The sequence below is a fragment of the Gallinula chloropus genome, assembly GCF_964237585.1.
Source record: "Gallinula chloropus genome assembly, chromosome: 31".
Taxonomy (NCBI): domain Eukaryota; kingdom Metazoa; phylum Chordata; class Aves; order Gruiformes; family Rallidae; genus Gallinula; species Gallinula chloropus.
In genome coordinates, this window is record NC_140116.1 from 1,577,595 (window position 1) to 1,602,060 (window position 24,466).

At 48.7% G+C, this 24,466-nt stretch overlaps 2 protein-coding genes across 2 annotated transcripts; both read left to right on the forward strand.

Moving 5' to 3' along the window:
• Positions 1-8,325: 8,325 nt before the first annotated feature.
• On the forward strand, positions 8,326-11,467 carry HOXC13 (homeobox C13; the record flags this gene model as incomplete). Its single annotated transcript, XM_084277251.1, has 2 exons — positions 8,326-8,956; positions 11,211-11,467. The coding sequence occupies 2 exons, from the start codon at positions 8,326-8,328 to the stop codon at positions 11,465-11,467; spliced, it is 888 nt and encodes a 295-aa protein (XP_084133377.1).
• Positions 11,468-21,776: 10,309 nt separating this feature from the next.
• Positions 21,777-23,511, forward strand: HOXC12 (homeobox C12; the record flags this gene model as incomplete). The annotated part of the gene is made up of 2 exons (XM_084277254.1): positions 21,777-22,341; positions 23,174-23,511. The coding sequence occupies 2 exons, from the start codon at positions 21,777-21,779 to the stop codon at positions 23,410-23,412; spliced, it is 804 nt and encodes a 267-aa protein (XP_084133380.1). The 3' UTR covers positions 23,413-23,511.
• Positions 23,512-24,466: the final 955 nt, after the last annotated feature.

Sequence of the window (24,466 nt, forward strand, 5' to 3'; positions counted from 1 at the left end):
ACCAAGGAGGAAAATCCCGACACAACTCCTAGAAAGGAATTTTATCCTTTTAAAGACTGAGTTCTGCAGCACCCGAAGGTCACCAGGAGAAAACTTTTAACCACTGAATTTTTTTCCCAGCTCGGCAGACACAAACCCACCCCCAGACACCCCCTCCCACCCTATTCCCCCGCCTTTCCCTGCTCATTTGCAGCCGCTCCGAGGAAGACTCCGCTGTACACGCTCTCCGTTTAATGCCGAAAAGCCTCAGCCTGGCAACACAAAAGCCGGTTTTTTTAAGGTTGGGGAGGTTTTTTAGTCCTGGCAAAGGCAAATCCTGAAGGAGGGAAAAGAAAAAACCCCACGAACAATTGTGGAGGGGGATTTTCTACGTGTTTGAGGAGGGAAAATGCACATAGGGAGCTGTGCGGGTCACTCGTGGCATGCCGGAGCCTGAGGAAGCCTTGGAAGACAGGGAGGAAAACTACTTTTCTCCCTCCTTTTTAGTTTTTCTTTGCCAATAACGGAGCAGAATCCCTCTTCACCTCTTTTTAACCGAGTGTTGGGTGAAAATCCATTTTGCTGGTGCTTTGGATGCGCTGGGAGAAGGGAGAAAAGGGGTGAAAAAGCAACAGCCCTGCCAGGGTTTGGGGGTTTCTCAGCTCATCACTAACCCCAAAATCCATATTTGGGGGTTAACCTCGTGAAAGAAGAATTTAACCAGGTTCTTGGGATTTAGGAGAGACTCTCAGTATTAGAAAGAGATCCGTGTTTTACTCGCTGTGGAGGATGAGACATACCTGAGGTGGAAGCACAGTCCTACTCCTGGGTGCAAATCCAGGTTATTCCCATCCAGGCAGATAAAGATCCTGCAAAAAAAAGCAAAACGTCCCATCCTACGCACAACCCTCACGCGGGTTTTTTTTTGGGGGGGGGAAACACGGCGATTTCAGCCTCTTCCTGCCAATGTATCACTTGATTTCCCTAAGCATTGCCTCTCCTTTCAAAATTCAGCCCAGCAAACCACACGTTTTGGATCAGGCTGGGATGTCTCCATTCACCAAAACCGGTTTTATCATTATTGATATTATTATTTTTATTTTTTCCCGTTTTCTTGCTGCTTTGCTTATTGCACACATATTTTTTCCGAGCTGATGCCTAATAAATCCCAGGTTTTCCGTACTGAGTTACACTTCTCCCATCACGATGCTGCTTGGAAATGGAGATTGCAGCGCTCGGTGTGAGCGTGTGGGCACCGGTCGCGTCTATTTAGCATTTATATTCCTCTATTTATCACACGCTAAACCCCAGATTGACAAACACAGTTCATTTAAGTTCACTTCCCACCTCTGGAAGTGAAACTCTGCAGTGTTTTCCTTTTGAAAATGTGAATAAAGTTGGCAGAGACCTCTCCCACCCTCCCCTCTCAATCCCTCCGAGCAGCTCCAAGGGATTAAATATTTGGACATCAAGTGGACCAAGAAGTAAATAAATTTGGGTGGGACAAGGGGAGGAACAGCTCTGAACACACAGCTCTCCTATAATTGATCCGGAGGAATATTTGGCAAAAGAAAGAAGGTTTCTTACATTGGCCTGGTGTTTATCTTCATCCTTCCAAAAACGCAGCTTGAGTTAATTCGGTACCAGGAGATGGGGGAAGAAAATAACCCCGGATCGTTGCAATCCCACGGCCAAAGAAAAAAAAAAAAAACAACACCCCAAACCCAAACCAAACAAAGCCCCTCTGGATTCTCGAGCATTTGCAAACAAAGAAATCAAATTACATTTTTTGAAAGGGGGAAATAAATCCCCATCCGAGGGCAAAGGGCTCTAAAGCACCTGAGCATCCCCAGCTCTTCTCCCTCTTTCTCTCCCCGAGAATATGAAGGCAAAAATGATGGGAAGCGATAATTACCCTCTCCAGATCCCACTTTGTTGACACCAGCCAGACCAAATGGCCCCCTTTTCTTTTGTCAGTGCTTCAGGCGACCTCCTGTTTTAACTTGGAATTGAACTTGGACTTCCGACCAGACAGGGGCCCTAAATTGAGGCAGATATTTTATTTGTCTGTCTCTGAATTGCTGAGGCAAAAAGCACCTACTGCATCGGGCCAGCGTGGAAATATTATTATTAATAATAATAATAATCGGTGAAGAATTGCCAAGAGCTGGGACATTCTGCAGTGACTGAAAAAAAAATCCCCAAACAACAAAACCATACGAAAGAAACACCAAAAAAACATTTTTTGCCTCAAAAACGTGTTGTCGATGTGGAAGAGGCGTGGAGGAGAGATGGGAGGGATAAAAGGGGCTGCGGGATTTTGGGAGCACACCCCCACACCCCCGACAAGCTGCCGCGTTGTTCCCCCCGAGGGTGACGGGTCAGATGAGCGGGACCAAGAGATCTTTACCATTTTTTTTTGCTCCTCGATGGGATTTTTTGGGGGTGGGAAGAGCAAAAACACGGTAATGAAGCCCCGGGGTTGGAGAAGGGGAGGTTTGCTTTTGCAAATCTACCTCTGGCCCTGCCTTGGGGGGGAAGATGAGGGATATATATATATATATTTAATATAGATGTATTTATTTCCCCTTTCTGGGTAGCAAAATTACGGAAAAACCAAAGAAAAACACACAAAGAACATCCTCAAGTTTTAGCGAGCGTCCCCTCCAAGCTGGAGGAGGGGGTGTGCTAATGGGGGGTGCTGGGAGCAGGTTGAGCTGGAAGCTATATATATATAAAAAAAATGAAAATAATAAATAAATAAATGCTGGGAAGGAAGAAAGAAGGGTGGGGGAAAGCCTCAGGGTGAATCCCCTCCAAACAGGTTGCAGGAATCCGACAGGTTGGGAAGGAGAAAAGCCGGATCGTCTCGGGTCAGGCTCAATTCTGGTGTCTGACACCACCAGAGACGGTCTGATCCAGCCCGGGGAGGGGGACGGGAGGTGGGGGCTGGTGGGTGATGGTGAGAGAGTAACCTGATATTGTGTTTCCGTCTTTCCTCCTCTCCCTTTAAAAGCATTTAAAGATTAAGTGTTGGTGTGTGTGTGTGTGTCTATTTCCTATTTATTTTTAATTTTCTTTATATATTCCCCGTACAAACATCCCCAATAAGAGGAGGGGGTGCGAAGAACTGGTGACAAACCCAACGGCTGGGACAAATGGAAGTCTGATGCAAAACTCCTCCCTCCCCCCTTTTTTTTTGGGAGGTGGGGGGGTGTTTGTGGGTTTTTTCCTTGTCCATTTTTGGGTGCAATGCGTCAGGGCAGAGAAGACTGTCTTTAATTTGATTTTCCCGTGTTATTTCGGGCATTGCTTTTCCAAGAATGCTGCTAAAGCTTGGCCACAGCCTCCTGCCTCCCTGCTTGGATTAATTCAGCATTTATTTAATTCAGGATTTTATTTTATTTTGCTCTTTTTCTCTCTCTCTTTCTCAAAAAAAAAAAAAAAAAAAAAAAGCACGCAAAGTTTGGGAAAAAAAAAAAAAGTCGCTTTGACTTTTATTTATCCAAAGCACATTTTGAACAAAGCCTGGGAAAGCTTTCCTTGGATTCCTCTGCAAGAATATGAGATGTAGTGGAATAGTTGTTGGGGTTTTTTGGGCTGGGTTTTTTTTTTATTATTATTCCTCACTAAATTGGTATTCCAGTGGGAAAATTGTCTGTTGATCTCAGATTTTCTCATACCACGGGCTCTAATTTCCCTGAGGGCTCAAAAGCTAAAATTCCCCTCCTTTATTTCCCCTCCTCCCCCCCAAAAAAAGAAAGAATAAAATAGAAAGGCAATTTTTCTTTCAAATCCAGGTAAGGATTTGTTTTTCCCAGTGTAAGTGAATCGTGTTTTAGAGGCACCGACAGCGGCTGGAGCCGATTTGCCGTCAATAAAACTCATACCTTGGCTATTTTCCTTTGGATAGGAGATGTCTGGAGGTGGGAAGAACCAGAAATACTCTTGGGGTTGTTTTTTTTTTTTCCTCCAGAAAATGGTGTATCGAGGGGTGGGGGTGTGTTTAAATCTTTAGAGCTGCAATTATAGGGGGGGAAAGGGGGAGAAAAAAGGGGGGAAAGGGGGGGAAAAAAGGAAATTAAAAAGGTGAAAGGAAAAACATCCATGTGCTGCGGATTTGTGGTGAATTATTTTCATCCAGCCCCTAACAGAAAGAAAGGATCTGCTTTATTTTCTTTATTCTCATCCACCCCATCTCTTCCAATTCTCTTTTTCCTTTTTTATTCCTTTTTTTTTTTCTCTCCCCTTTCAGCATATGTGGATAATTTTTTAAAAAAGGGATTTTATCACAAAATTCCGCAGCTGGTGAGTTTTCTTTTGGGTGAGATTTCCCTGGCCTGCAGAAGCAGCGCTTGACTTGGAGCCAGGGTAGATGTGCACAAATGTGCTCTCTAGGTGTTTGGCTACGGGGACATCAGTATCTTCAGAGCAAGAGTTATTTTCACACGTTTGGGGCCGAAATCCCTCTTTTTGAGAGTTTGCCTTGAATACCTACAAGTCAAATTAGCTTCTTACTTTTGCTTTTAGGGTTTTTTTTTTTAAAGCAATATCTTGGAAAGCTCAAGATAAGCGGCTGCAAACCCGCGTTCACCTGCAAATCTCTGCGCCGCTCTAAATTCCACTGGGTTATATATATTTTAAAGGGGAGGGTGGCAATAAAGAAAATGGCTAATTTAAAGGAGAGAGGGCAAAAAACTGCCTTCAAAGCCAGCAGCTATAACGTTGGAGATAAGGTAAAGAGAAACAACTTGCAGTTTTGCAGAGAGGAACAGAGCTGGGCATCACAAGGAGAAAAAGAGAGAGTTATTTATTTATTTGCTTGTATTTTCTTTTCCTCCCCATGGATTCGGAATTGAATCGGTTTATCTCTTCCTTTCCAGAGCTGGAATAAAAAAATAAAATAATAAATACACCGAATTTCTCCCAGGCTCTGTCTTCAAGGAGGCAGGGAAAGGGAACCAGGGAAATCCATACTTGTCTTCAGAGGAGGAGAATTCAGCTGCTTTCTTCTCGGAGCCCGCTGGTAGACAGAGAGAGAACCTCTCCCTGCAGAAATATCCATATAAAGCCTTTTTTTCTGGAGCAATCTGCAAGCCTAAAGCCGGAATGAGGGTGAAAAAGATGAATTTATAAGTCAATATTAATTGATATTGGTCAATTTCCCTCTGATTTCCCTAATTTAAAATATATATATGTTAATAATCCTTAAAATGTGATGCTGCGGGGATGGGGATTGAACGATGAGGACCCTTCCAACCTTCCTGCACAAGAAGAGGAATATTATACTTTAAAAAAGAGCTTGGGAGGAGGTGAAAAAAATGCTATAAACCAACTCCGAACCAAACGAACGCGTCTCACATCTGCTCTTGTTTCTAATTGCTCCTTTCCCCTCTTCCTATTTTTTCTTTATGGGTACCACTCTCCTAAGCGGTTCCACATTTTGGTAAGTGTAAACATCCCTGGGTTGGTTTGGGTTCATTAACCCACTCGCCATCGCGGGGAGAACCGCCCTCGAAAGCTGAGGGGTGGGGGTGGGGGTGTAAAAAAGGAGCATTTTTGCTATGAAACCCCAAGTTTCGGAGCTGAGGGTTGTTCTGTACATCGACCCTCCTCCCTTCCCAGCCATCGACCCTTCCCCAGGAAACCACCCGCTTAAACGTGATCTTTCTCCTCCGTTACCTCGATAAAAGGACCTTTCTCTCCTTTTTATTCCCCTCTATTTTTTTAATCCCTTATCTTTTTCTCTCTTTTCACTTCTCCTCTTCTTTTCCCCTCTCTTCCCCTTTGTTCTCCCCTAATCTTCACACCCGCGCTAACCCACCAAACTACCAAATCCCTCCTTTCCTCCACCCTCTCTTTCCTCAGGACACCCAATTCAAACCCCCTTCCCCAAAATAACCCTATTTACTCTTGTTTTCTTTCCATTTCTCGTGGTATCCACCTTCCTCAGGTCTCCTACCTCAACTCCCGAGATCCTGGACACCGAGCCCTGCCCGCTGCCCGCTCCGCGCTGCGCATCCCCCGTTCCGCCTCTATCACCCTTACCATAAATCTTTACATTTTTAACATTAAACCCCCTTCCCACGCCGCGCAGAGAGGACACACGCTACAAAACCTTAACTGCTTCATAAAAATTAAAGGCGCAAAAATAGAAAAGAAAATCGAATGAAAATAGGAAGCTGCTGGGGGAGGAAAGGGGGTGGGGGTTCGTTCAGCTCCCCCCGACGTGGCGGACACCCGGCTTTAATTTACGTGTCTTGCTCGGCTTCTTCCATCATCCCTCCGAGCCATGTGGTTCCTGGGATGGGGAGGGATGCTGCTCCTGGGTGATTTCCGCGTGGACTCAGAGTACTTTGAGGAACTCAGAGGATCGCTTTTATTTATTTAGGTCTTTTAATTTTATTTTATTTAAAATGACATTTTATTTCATTTTTTCTTTTATTTCCCTTTTTCTTTCCCTTTTACTTTTCCTTTTTTCTTTCTCTTTTTCTTTTTCTTCTCCCTTTTCTTCTCCTTTTTATTCTCCTTTCTTTACCCTTTTTATTTTCCTTTGTCTTTCCCCTTCCTTTTTCTTTTTTCTTTTCCTTTTCCTTTCTTTTTTTGTCCTCTTTTCTCTCCTCTCTCCTCTCTTTCTTCTGCCCATCGCAGCCTTTTTCAGTCCCACTCCCAAAACCTGCTCCGAGCCCTCGGGAGGTGCCGCATCCCCACAAAATCCATCCCCGACGCTCCCAGGGCTCCTTCGCCTTGAACTTGGACTTCGACGGCTCTTTAGGACGCCGAAAATCCCTCCTCGGCAGCTCGGAGCGGGGCAGGTGAACTCAGACGTCGCCTTCGGCCCTTTACGGGCTCCCTTTGAGGGGGTGAGGGGTGTCCCTGCCTTCAGGATTTGGAGGATTTTCGGGTTTTTTTGCCATTTTCCAGTCTCTTTTAATTTTTTTCCCCCTTTTTCTTTCTGCTATTGGAAAAAAATGGGCGAGGATGAGCTGGGAAGAGAAACGCCGGGCTGGGGAAGGGCAACACCCCCAAAACCAGCAGGGTTTTAGGATTCAAGGGGTGACACACTGCTTGGAGGGGTGTCCTGTATGGGGGCGAACCCCACGGGGGGAGCGACAGGGACAAGCGGGGACCATCTAGAGGTTCCCTCGGAGGATCCCTCTTCCCACAACACCCCCCAGGAAAATTTGGGGGGAAATACAGAGGAAACAACCCCACTTCTCCCAGCCCAAGGCACTACCTTCCTTTACAAATATCCGTTTCCCCTCACTTTTCTCTCTTTTCCTGTGGTTTTTGGGTGCTGGAGACCTTTGAACCTCCTCCCCCTCTTAGGATCTCCTGGCTCGGGGGTTCTCCGAGGGCTGCGACACCCCCTCGATGTGTTCCCCACTCTATCCCTATTCCTCCTCCTACCCCACCACCACCCCCCGCGTCGTCTGTGTCATGTGTGCCCCCTCCCTTTGTTCTTACCTGAAACATTTGTCACCGAACTATTAAATATCAAGCTCAAACGTCCCTCCTGAGTGATGAAAATACAATTATTTTGGAGTCTGGCAGGAAACTGGGGATGGGGGAGCGTTTGGTGGGGGGGGTTTGGAGGGGGAGACACTGGGACGACACAGCACCTTGCGCTGGGAAAACTAGACGGCAGAAAGAAAACATTTGGGGGAGGGGGGCTCAAAGCATCGTGGGGGTGGTCGTCTGAAGTATCGCGGGTGGGTGGTTGTCCTTGTGTGCCCCCCACAGCTTAGAACATCCTTCCCCCGCGCCGAAATAGGGAGGGGTGGGGGGGTGGGGGGAATATCCTTCAAAGGAAAGCAAGCGTGTCCCACGTCCTCCCACGCGTGGGGACGCGGGGGACACGCACACATGACACACACCCGGGCGCTTGGTCCCACCGCAGCCAACACGCGTGGGCGAGGAGCCCCCCACCCCCCCCAGCCCCCCACGCGTGGTTCTTTGTGCCGGCCTTTCCTTCTCCCACCCCCCTCGACGGGGAGGGGGAATCACCCCGCCTTCGATGGGGGGGGGTGAGGTGGATGGGTGGGTGAGGGAAACAGGACAACCAATCAGCTCGGCGGCGGGGTCACGTGGGCGGGGACACGTCGGGGCGGGGGGGGCCCCGGGGGGGCGTGGCCGCGGCGGATTTCTTAATGGAGCGGCGGCGGCGGGGCGGCGGCGCATGCGCGCGCGGCGCCGATATGTTGGGGGGGTCGCGGGGCGGCGGGGCGCGGCGCGGAGCTTCCCCCGACGGCGGCAGCGGCGGCGGCCGAGGAGGAGGAGGAGGAAGAGGAGGAGGAGGTGGAGGAGGCGGAGGAGGCGGCGGCGGCGGGAGCAGCGCGGCATGACATGACGGCACCGCTCGGCCTCCCCCCGCGTTGGCCCGACGGCCTCGCCTGCCGCTGCGAGGACGCCCCGCGGGAGAAGAACCGCATGGAGGGGCTGGGGCACTGCCGGGAGATGATGCCCCACGCGGGACTCGCCGTACCCACCGCCCCGCCGCCGCCTCCGCCGCAGGGAACCGCGTACGCCGAGTTGGCGGCTGCCGAACCCCCTCGGCAGTGCCCGTCGGGGGCGGCTTCCAGCGCGGCGCTGGGCTACGGTTACCCCTTCGGTGGGGGCTACTACGGCTGCAGGTTGTCCCACTCCCACGGAGTCAACTTGCAGCAGAAACCCTGCGCTTATCACCCCGGGGAGAAGTACCCCGAGGCCGGCGGGCCCCTGCCCGGCGAGGAGCTGCCGTCGAGGGCCAAAGAATTCGCCTTTTATCCTGGTTTTCCCAGCTCCTACCAGGCGGTCCCTGGCTATTTGGACGTGTCGGTGGTACCGGGGCTCGGTGGTCACCCGGAACCGAGACACGACGCTTTGCTTCCCATGGAAGGTTACCAACACTGGGCTCTTTCTAATGGCTGGGATGGGCAAGTGTACTGCTCCAAAGAGCAATCGCAGTCTGCACACCTCTGGAAATCACCTTTCCCAGGTAGGCTGCTCCGGGAACCGGCGTGTTCGCCTGCTTCCCAACCGCCAGCTCCCACCGGAGGTGTGGATGTGCGTGTGTGCGGATGAGTGTGCATATATATATATATATACACACACACATATACAGCTAGATACGTGTATGCCTGTATATGTAATTAAAGGGAAAGAAATGGCTCTGGAATGCCTCCCGTGCAAGGCAATGTGTATGAACATGTATGGGAAAGAAGGTGAAGCAATCATTTCTGAATCAAAATACACGCCGTGAGCTTGCTTGGAAAGTAACTTTGCCGTTTAATTCTTCCCTTTCTTCTCTCCTCCCTCTTGTTGCCTCACCTAAAAAGCGTCTCTCGCTGCCTTTCTCTTCATTTTCCTCTCTGCTCGCCACTTCTCGAAAGGCAGAAAGCTTAAAAAGGGGGGGAGAATAAATAAACCCCTTCCTTAGTGGTTGAGTAGAATGAGAAGTGTCGGGGGCTGGGACAGTAAATCATATCACAATTACACACAATTATAGGAATAGGTGTCAAGTGACAAATGAATGTGTTTGGAGGGGAAGGAGGGAGGCAGAGGGTTGGGGGGTGGAGGGGAGGGCGGTGGGGCTTCTCCGCCAGGTCAGGCAGGCATCCTGCCCGACTGACAGTCGGGAAGGCAAAACCTCTCCTTGGAGCATCTTTTAGCCCAGGAAATTTCTCGCACTCTTCCCATCCTGGTCCCACCGGGCCCGGGAGACTCCGTGCCCCGACGGTAACAGGGGGAGGAAGGTGGTGGTAGGTGCTGCCTCCCGGTACCTCTCCCCAGCATTCTTCCAGCCCCCCAGTCCCAGCGTTGGGTGGGGAAGGACGCAGGAGCCTGCGGGGGCCGGGGGAGGGGAGGGCGAGGGGAGAGAAAGGACAATAAATGGGACGGGGGACACACACGCTACAGTATCTTGGATGAAGAGAAAGGAGGGGTCACGTTAGTCTTTGGAGGGGGGAGCATTGGGGGGCACATCGGTTTATGTATTTTCCCTCTTCGGGACAAAGGGGGAGGGAGGAATGGGCTTTCTGGGGAGCGGGGGGCGCGGGGAGGGGGGGACACAAACGCATTGTTGTCTGTATAATGGGTGTCTGCGTTTGGGGGGGGGGGTTGTGTGTGTGTCTTCGCATTCGAGATGTATTTTGGGGAGCTGCCTTCTCCACTGCTTTCTCTCCCCATCTGGTGAAAGAGATTTCCGAACCCCACCATTGGCCTTTGTGGCACCCTCAGCACCAAAATCCCCCTCCCCGTTCCTCTGCTCAAGGAACCGATCGCACCCAAAGCTTCCCCAGGGGCTCCCCAATTAACTCTGTCAGCCATAATTGGGGCTGTGCTGCCTGCGGAGCAGAGCTCGCCTCCATCTTCCTTCTCCAGCCAGCTGGGTTACACCTTTGCGGCGAGGAGCTTCGTCCAGGTCACCCCCACACACACACCCTGGCAGGGGGCTGGGGGCTGCCCGAAAGCTTGGGGGAACCTCTTTGTTTGTGTTCCCCCTGTACAGGGGGTGAAGATGCTCCCCGCATCCCTGCTGAACCCATTCCCAGTAGCCCCTTTGCAAAGCACAGAGCATTCCCCCCTCCTCACCCCAAAAAGAGGGATTGGGGGGGTAGGGGGGCGGCTGGGATTATTCTTGCTGGGTTCTCCCCACCCCACCTGGTCCCCGAGGGGTTTTCTGGGCTGCATCAAGCCGACGGAAGGGGCTGGGATGCGGGGGATGCACTTGTCTCTGCACGGGGGCTCGCTGTTGGGGGGTTGTGGGGTGTGTGTGTGTGTGGGGGGGGGGGGTGTTTATACATCTGCGGGATCCCCCAGATTTACTGCTGGGGACAAAAATAAGCGGGTGGGAGGAAGCTCCAAATATTGCCCCAAATCTATCCATTTGGAAGGTCCCTTTGATTATCCACACACACATATTACTCTGCGGGTTGACTTGATGCTCCTGGTTTATCAGCATGCACAGTGTCGCCAAGAAAAACAGGCTTCCACCACGTGAATTATGAATATTGCGTTACTACTACTATTATTACTACTCCCATTATGTTACTACTACTATTATTCCCCTCGCTGGGTGCATTTTCTTTTCTCCCCCTCTCCCTCCATCTCTTCACTCGCATTCCTCCACTCTTTATCCTCCTTCATCCTCCCCCTTCTTTCTGTCCCCGACGTGCAGAAATCCACACTCCCTCTTCCTTATGTTGTTTTAATTGATTTATTTTTATTTCTTGATTTATTTTTAAATCCAGACGTGGTCCCCTTACAACCCGAAGTCAGCAGCTATCGGAGGGGCCGAAAAAAAAGGGTTCCTTACACCAAAATCCAGCTGAAAGAGTTGGAAAAGGAGTACGCGGCCAGCAAATTCATCACCAAAGAGAAGAGGAGGAGGATTTCGGCCACCACCAACCTGTCCGAGCGCCAAGTGACTATCTGGTTCCAAAACCGGAGGGTCAAGGAGAAGAAAGTGGTGAGCAAATCCAAGACAGCGCATCTCCACGCCACCTGACAGAGGATGACTATGGAGGAGAAAGGGCAAGGAGAAGAAAGCAAGAAGCGTAAATATTTATCTGGTAGTTTGTATGATAACATCATCGGGACTCTGCTGATTTCAAGTCATTATTTAAAAGAAATAATAATAATAATGGGAAGAAAAAAAATAATCTCGACATTCACAAATGCCTGCGCGCATCCCCCTCCCCCCCAAAAAAAACCCCACCGACCGCATCTTTGATTTACCCCCCCTGTCCCGCTCTGACTGTGAAAACCCCGGGTTTGCTCGGAGAAACCCACCGCTGAGGTTAAACTGTGTATATTTTTCAAAGGAAATAATAATAATAAGCTAAGAGTGTAGTTACGTTAAAGGAGAGATGAACTCTGAATGTCGCCCTGTAACGCTGTATAGTCTGACCCCCCCTGCCCCCAACCTCGCCAGTCTTTCATATCTCGGGCCATTTCACCCACCGATGTGTAAATGTATGGAGAACCTATGGCAAAGTTGCATCAGCTTCGTATTTGCTCGGCGCTAGGGACCGAAAAATAAGGAATAAGGCTGCTATTGTGGGAAGAAAACCATTGCTCGGTACCGCTTAAATATCCCCACCACTGATTTTAGGGTCCTAGATGGAGATGAGTTGCTGTACGAGACTATTTAGGGTCTGTTCTCATGAGGGTTTCTGTATCTCTGCCGTAAAACTGGAATGTCTGTTCTCCGCTGAGAGGATGGAAAACGCACCATGTTGTCTTTGGGGTTTGTCTCTGTCCCTCTCTAACCCGGCTGATTATCGCCAGTGGTCTTTGGAGATGTAAAAGCATCCTTCTGGGTTGTGTTTTGTTTGGGTTTTTTTTTTAAATGTCTTGTATATGTATATAATATTGTGGTGTCCAGATAATATGTACCGACTGCAGATGACGTTTCTTAAAAATAAATCCTTTTTTTTGTTGTTGTTGGTTTGCCTTGAGGAGAGGCTCTTTGTGCACCTCTTTGTAGCCCTGTGCCTCTTCCATCCTTCCCTCCAAACGCCTCCTCTTCCTCCCCTTCACCTCAAATATAGCCCAGGAGGGAATCTCCGCTGAGAAAGGATGGGGGATGGAAAAAAAAAAAAAAAAAGGAGGGTGGTGATGGGAATAAATCCGGCAAATTTGGGCAGAAAGAGCTTAATAAGAGGCTCGGAGGAGATGCGTGTCCCAAAGGAGGGTTATTCCCAGGAGGAGTAAAAGCAGCGAAAATAAATTGAGCCAACAGAGTGCTTTTTAATTTATTAATTTAAAAAAAAATCATGATTATTATTGTCCTTTTTTCTTCCTCCCGCAATTACCCCGGGTGAAAAAGCGATGACTTTCCGGAGACGCTTCTAATCTCTCTCCATCTCCCTCCCAAAGGACGCGTTTCGCTAAACCTGTTTGACTCCAGCTCCGGCCCCAGATAAAAATCTCCTAACCTGCCCTCGCCCCGCGGAACTTACGCGGCCCCGAGCCGGCCCGGCAGCTTGGAAAAAGAAATACGAGAAAGGAAATTGTTTCCATCGGCGGATTACAATCTACCTTAATATCTGCGAGATTTAATCACCTCGTTAAATGATCAAAAGGGGAGGGGAAAGGCGGGGGGGAGAGGGGAAAAAAAAAAAGGCTTTTAAAGGGATGTGCCCTAAAACAATGTTATTGCGGGTGAAATTCGCACTGAGCGTGTGCGTATATTTATGTGAGGGGGCAGATAGAGCAGGCACAAGCTATGTAAAGCTATATGGAAAAGAGATTAGCGTTGGCGCCCGCAGAAATACCCTAGGTGGTCAAGATGATATGCATAAGTGCGTATATATAATATATATATAATGTAGTATAATATAATGTAATATAATATATATTATATATACACACATTTATGCAAAGGTATATTATGGCATGCTGTATATAACCCTGTTTGTCCGTTCCTTTTTATGATCTGGGCGTCGGTGTGTGTGTGTGTGTATATATATTTTATATATATGTTACATGTATGTGTATGGGGCTTGGCGGTGTGAGTGTAATTTATCTAAGTCTGGGTATTAAGGCGATCTGTGTATCACTGTCCTATATATAATATACAGCGTATCACAACGTATCGATGTTCTTTATATGAATTTATATATAAATAATGCAGAGGAGTGCGCTTCATATATATATTTATATATATATAACATATATAAATATAATATATATAAATATATAAAAATATAGATATGAAGTGCGTTCCTCTGCATTATTATATGAAATGGTGGGTAGACTATATGTACCTTATATATATACGTTTATATATACGTGTGCGAGTGCAACCCCTCTATACCATGATGCGAAGCGGTGTGTACATCTCATTTACGGTCTGGCTCAGTGTGTACGTATGGCTGTACGTATACCTTTATAAATGCGTCTAAAAGCGAGATACTCAGGGTGTGTATGTGTAGCGTCTCTCCGCGATGACAGGGTGTCCTCTGGATCCCATCCTGCCCCCCCCCGAAAACGCCGGGAAAGCTCCCTATGGATTTGGATGTTTCCCCGCAGTTATCCCAAATCTTCTGGAAAGGTGGGATGAGGATTTGTCTAATACCGGGATTAGGGAGATCTCGGGTGGGGTGGATGCTCTCCTTCCAGCCCCTCATCCTTTCTTGGGGGGTGGGAATAGTGGTCAAAAAAATAAGGGGTCCCCGATTTCTCCCCCCCACCCCCTACCCCAAGATTTATCCGAGCGCGAAGCTGCTGAGCAGAGAAACCCAGGGTTAATCTGATGGCGTTTCCTGCATTTATTTTGGAGAACTCCAGTGGTTTGGAACCACCGGCGGAGCTTGAATTCTTAATTATTCCAATTATTTCGAAAGGACGCTCTGCTAGGAAAATATCGCAATACCTCGAGAAACCCATCGCCGCGTCTATAGCGGGATTAAATCCTTAGCGAAACCTACCTTAACCCACGGGAATAATGAGAATATGTGGTTTGGGTGTTGAAAAAAAAAAGCTCTTTAGAAAAAAAAAAAGAAGAAAGGGAAAAAAAAAAGCTCAGCTTGCTGTGTGTGCAGACACTGCAATGCCTGAGAACAACTCCAGGCAAGCCCAAATCCGACATCCCGACAGCGTGTGTTGCTCGCTGTGGCTCTATTCTTCTTCATTGTGTCTGAATTTCATCAGTTTAGGGGGGAAAAAAGACATATAATTCATGAAACTGAGGGTTTTGAGCGAGGGTTATTGGAGGGAATGAGGGGAGATGGAGAAATACTTTTATTTTTTTGTTTAAGGATGTGGGTAATTGAGTCCAAGTTATTCACGGAGTTTCCAGTTCTTGAAGTTTTTGTCAATTGTGGTATAATTGGGGCGTGGGTGTGTGTGTGTGGGGGGAAGGGGGTGTGTGGTGTGTGTGGAATTGGGCTGTCTGTGTGTCGGTTTGTGTGTGGGTCGCTCTTTCAGATGGAGTGGGAGGAATTAAAAGAGAGGGAAGGAGGGAGGAGAGAAAACAAATGCAAAAATAACCCCAAAAAACCCACCCCAAACCCGGAGGAGAAACAAGAAATTCATTCATTGCACTTCAGGGCACCGGGAGGGAGGGAAGGTTTGATGGTCTTGCTTAGCAGAAATTGGCTAGACCATGAAACCAGGCGCTCTCCTGCCATTGCCCACGTTTCCCACGATATTTAAAAATATCCTTCTTTTTTTTTTCCGTGCCGCTCGACCCCCTCCATCCTCCCCCCGGGGGCTGTGCTGGTACACAAGAGCTGGTACAGCGGGATGCAGGCGATGCTGAGGTGCCGGCTGGGGTTAGAGGAGGGATGTAGACCCCAGGGAGTGCGAACCCCGACATGATCAGGACGGGGTTTAGGAAGCGGTGGGGTCAGGATTGGACCCTCACAAGCAGAGAGGGAACCCGAGAGCTCCGGATGGACAAACCTTCCCCTTCCCGGCGCACACATCCACCGACACTTGGTCCTCCCTGGAACCCCGGCGGTTTGGGGAAAAAAACAGTATTTTCGGGGCTGGTGGGGTAAAAATCACAGCCCCAGTTAATTTTTGAGATAAATCCTCTCTGCCAATCCCTCATACGGTTGATTTGGGTTGGTTTATTATTAATATTGTCCGGAAGAAGGGCAAAACACAAGCTGCAACTCCACTCATTCGGTCATCCTCTCCCAAGAGCTTTGGAGGAGGCACTTGCCCGGAGGAGGAGGAATTCTAATAAAATTTGCTCGCACACACACAAAACCCGCGGAACAGCTCGGTATTTCCCTGCTGAAGTTCCGCGCTCCCCGGGACGTGACAACCCGCCCCCTCCATGGGAACAAAAATCCACTTAAGTTCCACCTTTCCCCACTTATCTCCTTTAGGAAACGACACTGGGAATCACTTTGCTTCTCTTTTCCTTGCTTATTTATCCATTAACTCCTTGCCCGTAGCTCGGTGGGTATTAGGTCAGCAGGCCGTGACGTCACTCCTGTATTACCCTTGACCGTGACTAGGCGTTCTTTGACCTTGACATCACGAGCTGCGGGGATAATAAGCGAGGGGACCCTCACCCTTGATCTTCTCCTCGCCAGCCAGCCCCAAGCAGCACCCGCTCCTGTTTACAGATAAACAAGGTGTTATTTGAAGTCTAGACAGGCGGGCTAATGGCCAACAATAAAGCCCTGAAAAGGAAGTTTCCCAAGTTTAGCCTTTTCTTTCCTTTGTATCGAGGACTTTGAATAACTTCCCAACCGCAGCCTTTATGGTAAAATCCCGGACAAGGGATTTCCCTCGCCTTTTTTTTTTTCCTCCCTCATTTTTTCTCCTCCTTTTCCTCTCCATTTTATTTCTCTCTTTATTTACCATTTTTTAAAAACTTGCTTAAATTAGCTTTTTTCTTTTTTTTTTTTCCCTAACGCATTTTTTAAAGAATAACTTCCTAATCTGAATGGGGAATTCTACTCTCCCAGCCTTGTGCTCAGTGCAGAGGTGAGTATAACTCTTGCGTGTTAACTTTCTGTTTATTGGTCTTATTTAGAAAAAAAAAAAGAAAGAAAAAAAAGGCTTTTTGGCTTTTTTTTTTTAGCAGCAAAAAGACTTTTAAAGGCTTTGCCAAGAACTTCTTTCTTTAGGGACTGACAGCCAACACGGTGCGTGTGTGTACACACAACACACGGACTCCTACAAGCACTGCTGGTTCTTTGCTTTATAAGTTGTCTTGCCTACGTGGTTCAGCACATTTTGGGAAAGCCCCTTGTTTATGGGTATTTAAGAATTATATCCAGCGAAATGTCGTGTCTGCTGTCGCCTCCACGTCGGGGGGAAGCTGCTGCCTGCCAGGGAGCTCAGCTGGTTCAACCCACAGTTGGACCAGCCGTGGGTTTAATAAACTCCCTTTCCTCCCCACCACTTTCTCTTCCTTTACAAGGAACATTAAATAAGTGAGATCACGCTTTTCAAGCTCTCCAATTGCGATTTGCTCGAGAGTCGTGAATTCTAGACCATTAACCGGTTTGTTGTTACAGTTCTTGGGGGGTTCTCATCCCTCCGAGGGAATTACAGTACGAAACGCCACTTCTCACCCAAAACAGAGCTGGGAGGACAAAGCAAACTCCCCTAAAGTTGGGACTAAACCTTTGCCTTACAAAGGATGCAGGCATCAGTTTACATTAATCTAATAGGAGGAGAAGATCCTCTGCTGGCAAAGCTGGGGGGAAACTATAATGATATCCCAGACATTTAACTATTCCCTGCACTGAGGCTGGGATTAAAACTGAAAGCTGCCCCAGATGATTTGTATATTGGATGAGCTGAAACGTCGTAGACATTTTTATTCCCATCCATTTACCACTTTTCCATGGGTTTTGGGGGGTTTAAACCAGGTCCTACGTATTCCATTTTACTACCCTCTTCCATAGACACATCTATAAGGTGTCTTGTGCACTTATGTATCCATAAGGTGTCCACAGACGTGTATTTTCCACATCAGAAAAAGTACCCGGGGCAAGTTCCAGTGATATATAGCTACGCCGAAATAACAGTTCTGTGGGCTTCCCGAAGCCTGTCTATATTTTATTCCCCGTGTCATGTATCTATATATTTATTCTAAATACTTCCTTTTTGACCCTGGCAGCTAACTTCTTGTTCGAGTCAACGCAGCTCCTCACAACTCCCATCCAATTTGGGGTGGAATTCGGTTGAGCAGAAAAGCTGAGCCATGACGGGATCTGTTTTTCCAACCTGCAGACGCACAAGGAAACCTTTTAATTTGGGGTTTTTTCCCCCCTCCCGTCCCTTTTCCAAGCAGAAAGATGCAGTAGTTAAGTTGCAGGCTGGTTTTGCCCTATGTGGGCTAAATTGTATGGTCTTTTCTGGGAGAAAATTGAAAGTGGGGTTACATCCTTCCCATCTGAGACGTAAATATTTGGCTGGGGCCGGGTTTATTGACTTTAAAAATTATTTACATTTTTCTTTGAAGACACCAGGCTGGAGGGGTGGGGGAGAAAGACCCTGTTCGAGTGGGTTCCGCGGGCTGTGGTGGGGGAAGATGAAATGTGGGAGGAGGGGAAGGGGAAATATTGTTTCTCACGCTTGGTAGAGAGGGGTTGCGATGGTGCAAAACGGGAAGAAGAGGAAGGAAGGAGGGAAGAAGCGCAGGGATAAACCCCCCAAAGAGGGGGAGAAAAAGGGTAAAGCACAGAAAATCAAGCTAAAACTTGGGGTGGTTGTTTTTCCCGTGCAGTGAGTGATGCTCATCGCGACAGTCATTAGCATAAGATGTCGATCCCATTCACTACACTAGACAGTGACCTTGAACTGAGACGTTGCAATCTTGCTTTTCCAGCGTCTTTTTCTCTCCTTCCCCCCACTCCCCACGCCTTTTTTTTTTTTCCCGGGGGGGGGAGGGGGGGCAGTTGGGTTTTTTTCCCCTGCTCCCATGGGCCGGGAGCTCATCCTTGCTTCTTCCCACCCGAAAGTTGCTTGTTTAACTGTTGGAGGTGGGGGAAAAAAACCCAACCCTCCCGAGGATTACTAAATATCGACCTCGAAAAAGTCTCTCTACCTGAAAACTGGGATTCCTGCAAATGGGAAAAGGCTCAGAGATTTATTTGAATTTTTTTTTCTGGGCTGGGCAACTTTTTAGGGGAGAAACACCTCAGAAAATTAAAAGAAAAAATAAGGGGGGGGTGGGGTGGGTGTTGTTTGCTCAAGACAATATAATGTAGAAATAGAGGGGTATTTTTGGAGAGCCGGCGCTCGGGGTGGGTTGTGCAGGGAGAAGATTCCCTGAGCCAGCAGTGCCAGTGCCCCAAGCAGGAGGACTCGGCTCAGGCTTTCGGTTTTAAGCACCGCTCAGCCTGCGCTGAGCATTAGAAAAGCCCAGGCGCTCAACCTGAACTGGGAAATGCGTTTTTAACGGGGAAGAAATTCCCAGGGAAACGCGGCAGCTTTGCTCCAGTGTCCTCAGGATTTCTTTTTTTTGTATTCTCCCCCCCTTTCCACTCCCCTCTTCCATGGACCTGCTGCCTGCAAGAGCAGCGCTGAGCTGGGCAGCTTTATTCAAGGCCACCAAGAGCAGGGAGAGTTACTCTCCACGCTGAGCGTCGCTTAATATATTTCTGAGCACGGCTGTAGCATTTCCCAGCTCTAGGGGGAAAAAAAGAAGAATAAATAAGGGAAGCGGGGGTGTTTTTCTCCCTTGCTGTGATGCCCATGCTGACATTATCCCTCCAGCGTGCTGTTTGTGGTTCACTTGCTCCGCAGCTCAACCCTCCAGCTGCCTCCCGAAAATATTTCCTTGGAGGTAAACATGAATTATATGTATTGATTTTAAAATTCTCTACTCGGAAAAATAAAAAAAAAAATTAAAAATAAAAATTAATAAAGATGAAAACCCCCAAAATACCCCGGAGATTCCTCCAAAGGGGGAACGTACTTTCCCAAGGTCCGGTGGAGAACAAAGCCCCGCAGCACCCGGGCGGGTCTTAGAAGGGGGAATTTTGCAAAGGAAAGAGCAAGGTAAAGGAAGGGTTTTCTTAAAAAAAAAAAAAAAGAATAGCAAACAAAGCCAATTCAGATGGCAACCTCCGGCGATCACGTGCTCATTTTTATATAAACTATTCCCCTCCACGCTTGCCCAGCGTTGAGAGCGCTTCTTCTGCAGCGAGAAGACACTCTTGGAGAAATCACAAGCAAAGGGTTTTTTTTGTTTTGGTCTTTTTTCACTTATACCTGCAGGGAGAGAGGGGGGGGGAAATTCCTTGGCAAGGTTTAAAAAAAAAAAAAAAAAAGAGAGAGAGAAAAAAAGTGCTAAACTTTCATTCTAGCAAAATATTTCTAGTAGTCGTATTTCTTCCTCCGCAGGCAAAGCGCGTAGGAAGGTCTGCGCATATCTCTGCAAGGTATGTATGTAGCCGTGTCCATAGATGTGCCAGGGAGAGAAAGAGGGATGGGAAATAGGGAATATAGAGGGTTTTTTTTCCACCTCCAGGAGCTGTCCAGGGAAGGCGAAAAAGCGCCTAAATGAGTTATTTTATTGGCACCTGATTTTTTTCTTGCGGGGATGGGAAGGGGGGTAGCTGAAGCCCCAGTGTTTTGCTAGATGAGGTTAAAAAAAAATGACTGTATGCTTGAGAAATATCTGAAATATTGGATGAAGGGGGGTGTGTTTGCTGACTGGAAAGGCAGCAGTTGGGGAGGTGAGGCTGTACCCGCCCGGCTCAGCCTCCGCGGAGCGCCTCCGCCCCCGCGGAGCGGTTTTACCTCTACAGGAATATTTACGGTACTTCGCAGAGTCAACCTGGCAAAGGCAGCGCTTGGGAGTTGCTTAAGGCAGGGAGGAATGCAAAGCCATGCAGAAATTCAGCGAACGGGCTGGGCACTTCGGGTTCTTCAAAAATCAAAAGGAGAGGGAAAGAACAAGAGGGGGTGGGGAGGGGGAGAAGGAAGGAAAAAAAAAAAAACAACCACCCCACACTCCTGGAAAATAATCTAAACCCACCCTCAAATCCCTCTGCGTGATCCGGGTTTCCATACAATGCACCTTTCCCAGGGGTTTTTGTACTTCCCACAACGCATTTATTTTGCACTGCGAGAAGCCAATATCGATTCCCACCCCCACCCACCCCCCCTTTCCCCCCCCATCATCCCTTGTATTCCTTCGCAGCAGCTCTTTTCGGTATGACCAGGAGAAGACGATGGGTGGGAGGGAAGAAGCAGCTCTGTAGTGTTCCGAGGGCAGAATATATGGCTATAAGGTGGCGAGGAACCAGCTCCGTGTGTGTCTCTGTGTGTGTACCTCTGTTTCTAGGGGTGGGGACCAAAGAAATGGGTGGGGGGGCACGACTATAATTTTTATTCTTTCCCAGAAACGAAGCCAAAAAAACCCAACCCAAACAAACAAACAAAAAAGAGATAAAAATTGAGATTTGAGCACTCATTCTGTACGCGTGTGCGCCTTGGTGTGTATGGAATATATACCGGGTAAATTAAGGCTATATGTAGTCTTCTTCTGGCTGCTTTATTCGACACAGGTCATTAATAAAAGCAATTGAGGGTTGTTTTTAAAAAAATATCTTCCATCCCTTCTTGAGAGAGAGGGGCAAGAGCTTGGGAAGAGGCTGCGCTTCCCCAACCCACGACAAAGCCACCTAGTCCGAGAGGAAGGGAAGGAAAATGATAATAACAATGATTTTTTTTAAAAAAAAAAAAAGACAGTAGGAAAGGTCGCAAATAGCCTCCAACTCTCCCATCCCACCGCGCGTAAATATGAGCCTGTTGCGGGCACCATCATTCGTCTCCTTAAAAAGCCCGTAAACTTTATATGACACAATATCTAATAGTAATTTATTGAGGAGATATTGTAAATTCGAACTGTTTTAGTTAATAAAGGAGCTAATTAATGAGAGCCAGCCTCGCTTTTGCAGATGGTGGAGGGGCCCTGAAGTGTTGCCGAGGGAGGGGCGCGCAGCGGTTTTGGGGTGAAACCCTCGCCTATCGATTATTTTATGCTAAATATGACATTTTAGGGCACTTGGAGCTTCTCAAGCCAGCGCTGGGAGACACTGCTGCTTTTTTTTTTTTTTTAATAAAATGCTTTATGGGATTTTTTATGATTTTTTTATGATGGGGAGGGGGGTGAAGAAGGCCGGGGTGGGGGGGGGAGAAAAGGCGTAAAAAGGCGGAACTTGCTGTTGTGTTTTGTCTCGGCTGCCAGGGGAGGGGAGGGCCCCCCCCCTCCCAGCGCAATTTGGGGCTCACGTGACCCCCCCGGACCAATGGGGCCGAGCCGTCGGTTTAACTATGTTTAATGTCAGATAGCAATAAAGTAGAAGCTTTCGGTCAGGCCCGCGGAAATGGGCGAGCACAACCTCCTTAATCCCGGCTTTGTGGGACCTCTGGTGAACATCCACACGGGAGACACCTTCTACTTCCCTAATTTCCGTGCCTCCGGAGGGCAGCTGCCCGGTTTGCCTTCCCTGTCCTACCCCCGACGGGATAACGTCTGCTCCCTGCCCTGGGCATCCTCGGAACCCTGCAACGGGTACCCTCAACCCTACCTGAGCAGCCCCGTCTCCATTAACCCTTCCTTCGGTAGAGCCTGCGACCTCGCCCGGGTGGAGGAAAGCAAATGTTATTACCGGGAAACCTGCTCCGAAACCACCGGGCTCAAGAGGGAGGAGAGGGGAAGGGACAGTGCCTTGCTGCCCCTCGAATCCAGCCTCCCCAATGGCATGGGGGGCAATTTCAGCAAATATGACTATCCGACCAGCGAGGCGGTGCCCCACGACCCTCCGTCCTGCCAGTCCTTGGAGTCAGACTCCAGCTCTTCCTTGCTCAATGAAGGGAATAAAGGCACGACCGGAGAAGCGGGGGGTTTGGTGTCCCCCCTGAACCAAGGCAGCACTTTAGGCAACGGTGGTAAGACCCGGGAAAAGGGGGAGGAGGGCAGGGGGGCTTTAAGGGTTGGATCTGGCAGGTTTTGGAGAGGGGGGTGGTGGGTGTGATTGGAAACTTGGCGTCTTGGGGCTCCTTCGTGGTGTAATTCATGGGCTCAGCGATGGGAAGCGGCGTGTCTATGTGTGCTGAGACCACTAGGGGTAGCACCGAAATCCCTAATGTTTTATTAGGTGGTGCTTCTTTTAAAAGAAAAGGCTATAAACATGTAAATATCCCATAAAAAAAAAAAAAAGGAAGAAAAAAAGAGGAAGAGAGAAAGACACGCAGAGAAGGGTGAAGGGTGGTGGTTGCTCATCGCATCCCTGCCCGGAGCCGAGGGGATGCCGGAGCGTCCAGGAGCTTTTTGGGGACATCGCAGAGGTGTGTCTGCCCGAGGGAAGGGGGGAAAAGGGAGGGGGGGGGATGCTTAAACACCACCCCCAGCCTTCAAAGTTGGCGTTGGGGTGGGGGTTTCTCCCTGTTAGCCGAGCGGAGCCCCTCGCGGGGGATTATCCCAGGCTTGTCGCCCTCTTCCTGCCTGTCCTTTGCTCCGTGTCCCCGGTTATAACGCTCCCCACCTTTCCCTTTTCCTCTGCCTCCTGTGCACGCCCCACGCATCACCCGTGGCTCTGGGAGGGAACATCCCTAAACACCCACAGACAGAACCAGTGAGAGACCCCGGCGGACAGCGGGGAGGTGCAGAAAGGGGTGCTGGGGGTACCCCCCCTTTTTTTTAAAAAAAAGAAGGGTTGTGTTGTGGGGGTAGGGTTTTTTTCCCTTCCAAATACTCAACTGTCGCTCCCCCCTTTGCCAGGTGCTCCTTGGTACCCGATGCACACACGGTCCCGGAAAAAGCGAAAACCCTATTCCAAGCTGCAGCTGGCAGAGCTGGAAGGGGAGTTTATGGTCAATGAATTCATTACTCGCCAAAGAAGGAGGGAGCTCTCAGACCGATTAAACCTGAGCGACCAGCAGGTGAAGATCTGGTTCCAGAACCGGCGTATGAAAAAGAAAAGACTCCTCCTGAGAGAGCAAGCTCTTTCTTTCTTTTAAGAAAAGTTTTAAAAGCGTCTTTGTCGGGTATTAAAAAACAAAAAACAAACAAACAAACAAAAAACAAACAAAAAAAGAGGCAACAACAACAACAAAAAAATCCCCACATTGACTCTTTAGCGTTCACCCGAGCTCCCGGGACTTCACCTGATCACTCTTAATCCCCCCCACCCCTCCCTACCCAGAAACCAATGAATAAAGAAATAATATTAATAAATAACCAGTTTCCCTTAAAATATGAAACCCGACAGCGAGAAAAATAATTTAATATAATATCAATGCATCTTCTCCGCCGAGACCGCGGGGGCACAGACGGCTTCCAGAGATGCTCGGCGGGCTGAAGGGGAGGTTTTGAGTGCGACTTTAGCCGCTTTTCCTTTGCCAACAGCACAGGTAGGGTTTCCGTGCAGCGCCGGGCACCGTCGGGGCCGTCGGGGGCCGCCGGTCCCTCTCTTCCCCCCCCCTTCCTCCTCCCTCTTCCATCCCCGCCCGGCTTCGGTTGGCGGCGAGAGCTGGGTTGAGGATGCTGAAGGTGGATTTTGGACCCTCTCCTGGGCTGTCACGCGGGGTTTAGGGCTGGTTTGGTGTTTAGTGGGGAAGGAGAGGGGGGAAAGGTAGCAAAAATGAAGGAACGGCTGGGGATGGGTGGGGAGGAAAGAGGGAAAGGGATGGGGAGATCTTGTCTTAAAGGACCGGCCCCGCATCCTTATGGAAGATGGTTATTTCCAGCGCACGGTGGGACCCAAGATGTGTTTTTCTCAGCCTGAATTGAGGGTTTGTGGCTAATGAGGATCTCTAGGTTTAATCAGGATCTCTAGGTTTAATCAGGATCTCGAGGAAGAGGCGAGAGACAAAGCCTGTGTATATATCCGGTGTATATGGTATATATCTATATAATATATGAGGTATGTGTATCACACTATGTCCCTATAGAGATGAGGCTTTGATGCAGGCGGTGATGTTGTCCTCAACGCCAGAAAATCACAAGGAGAAGGAAAACGCACCCCTCCTCCAAAAAAACCCACCTCTCCTTCCACATAAATTGAGCCTTTCA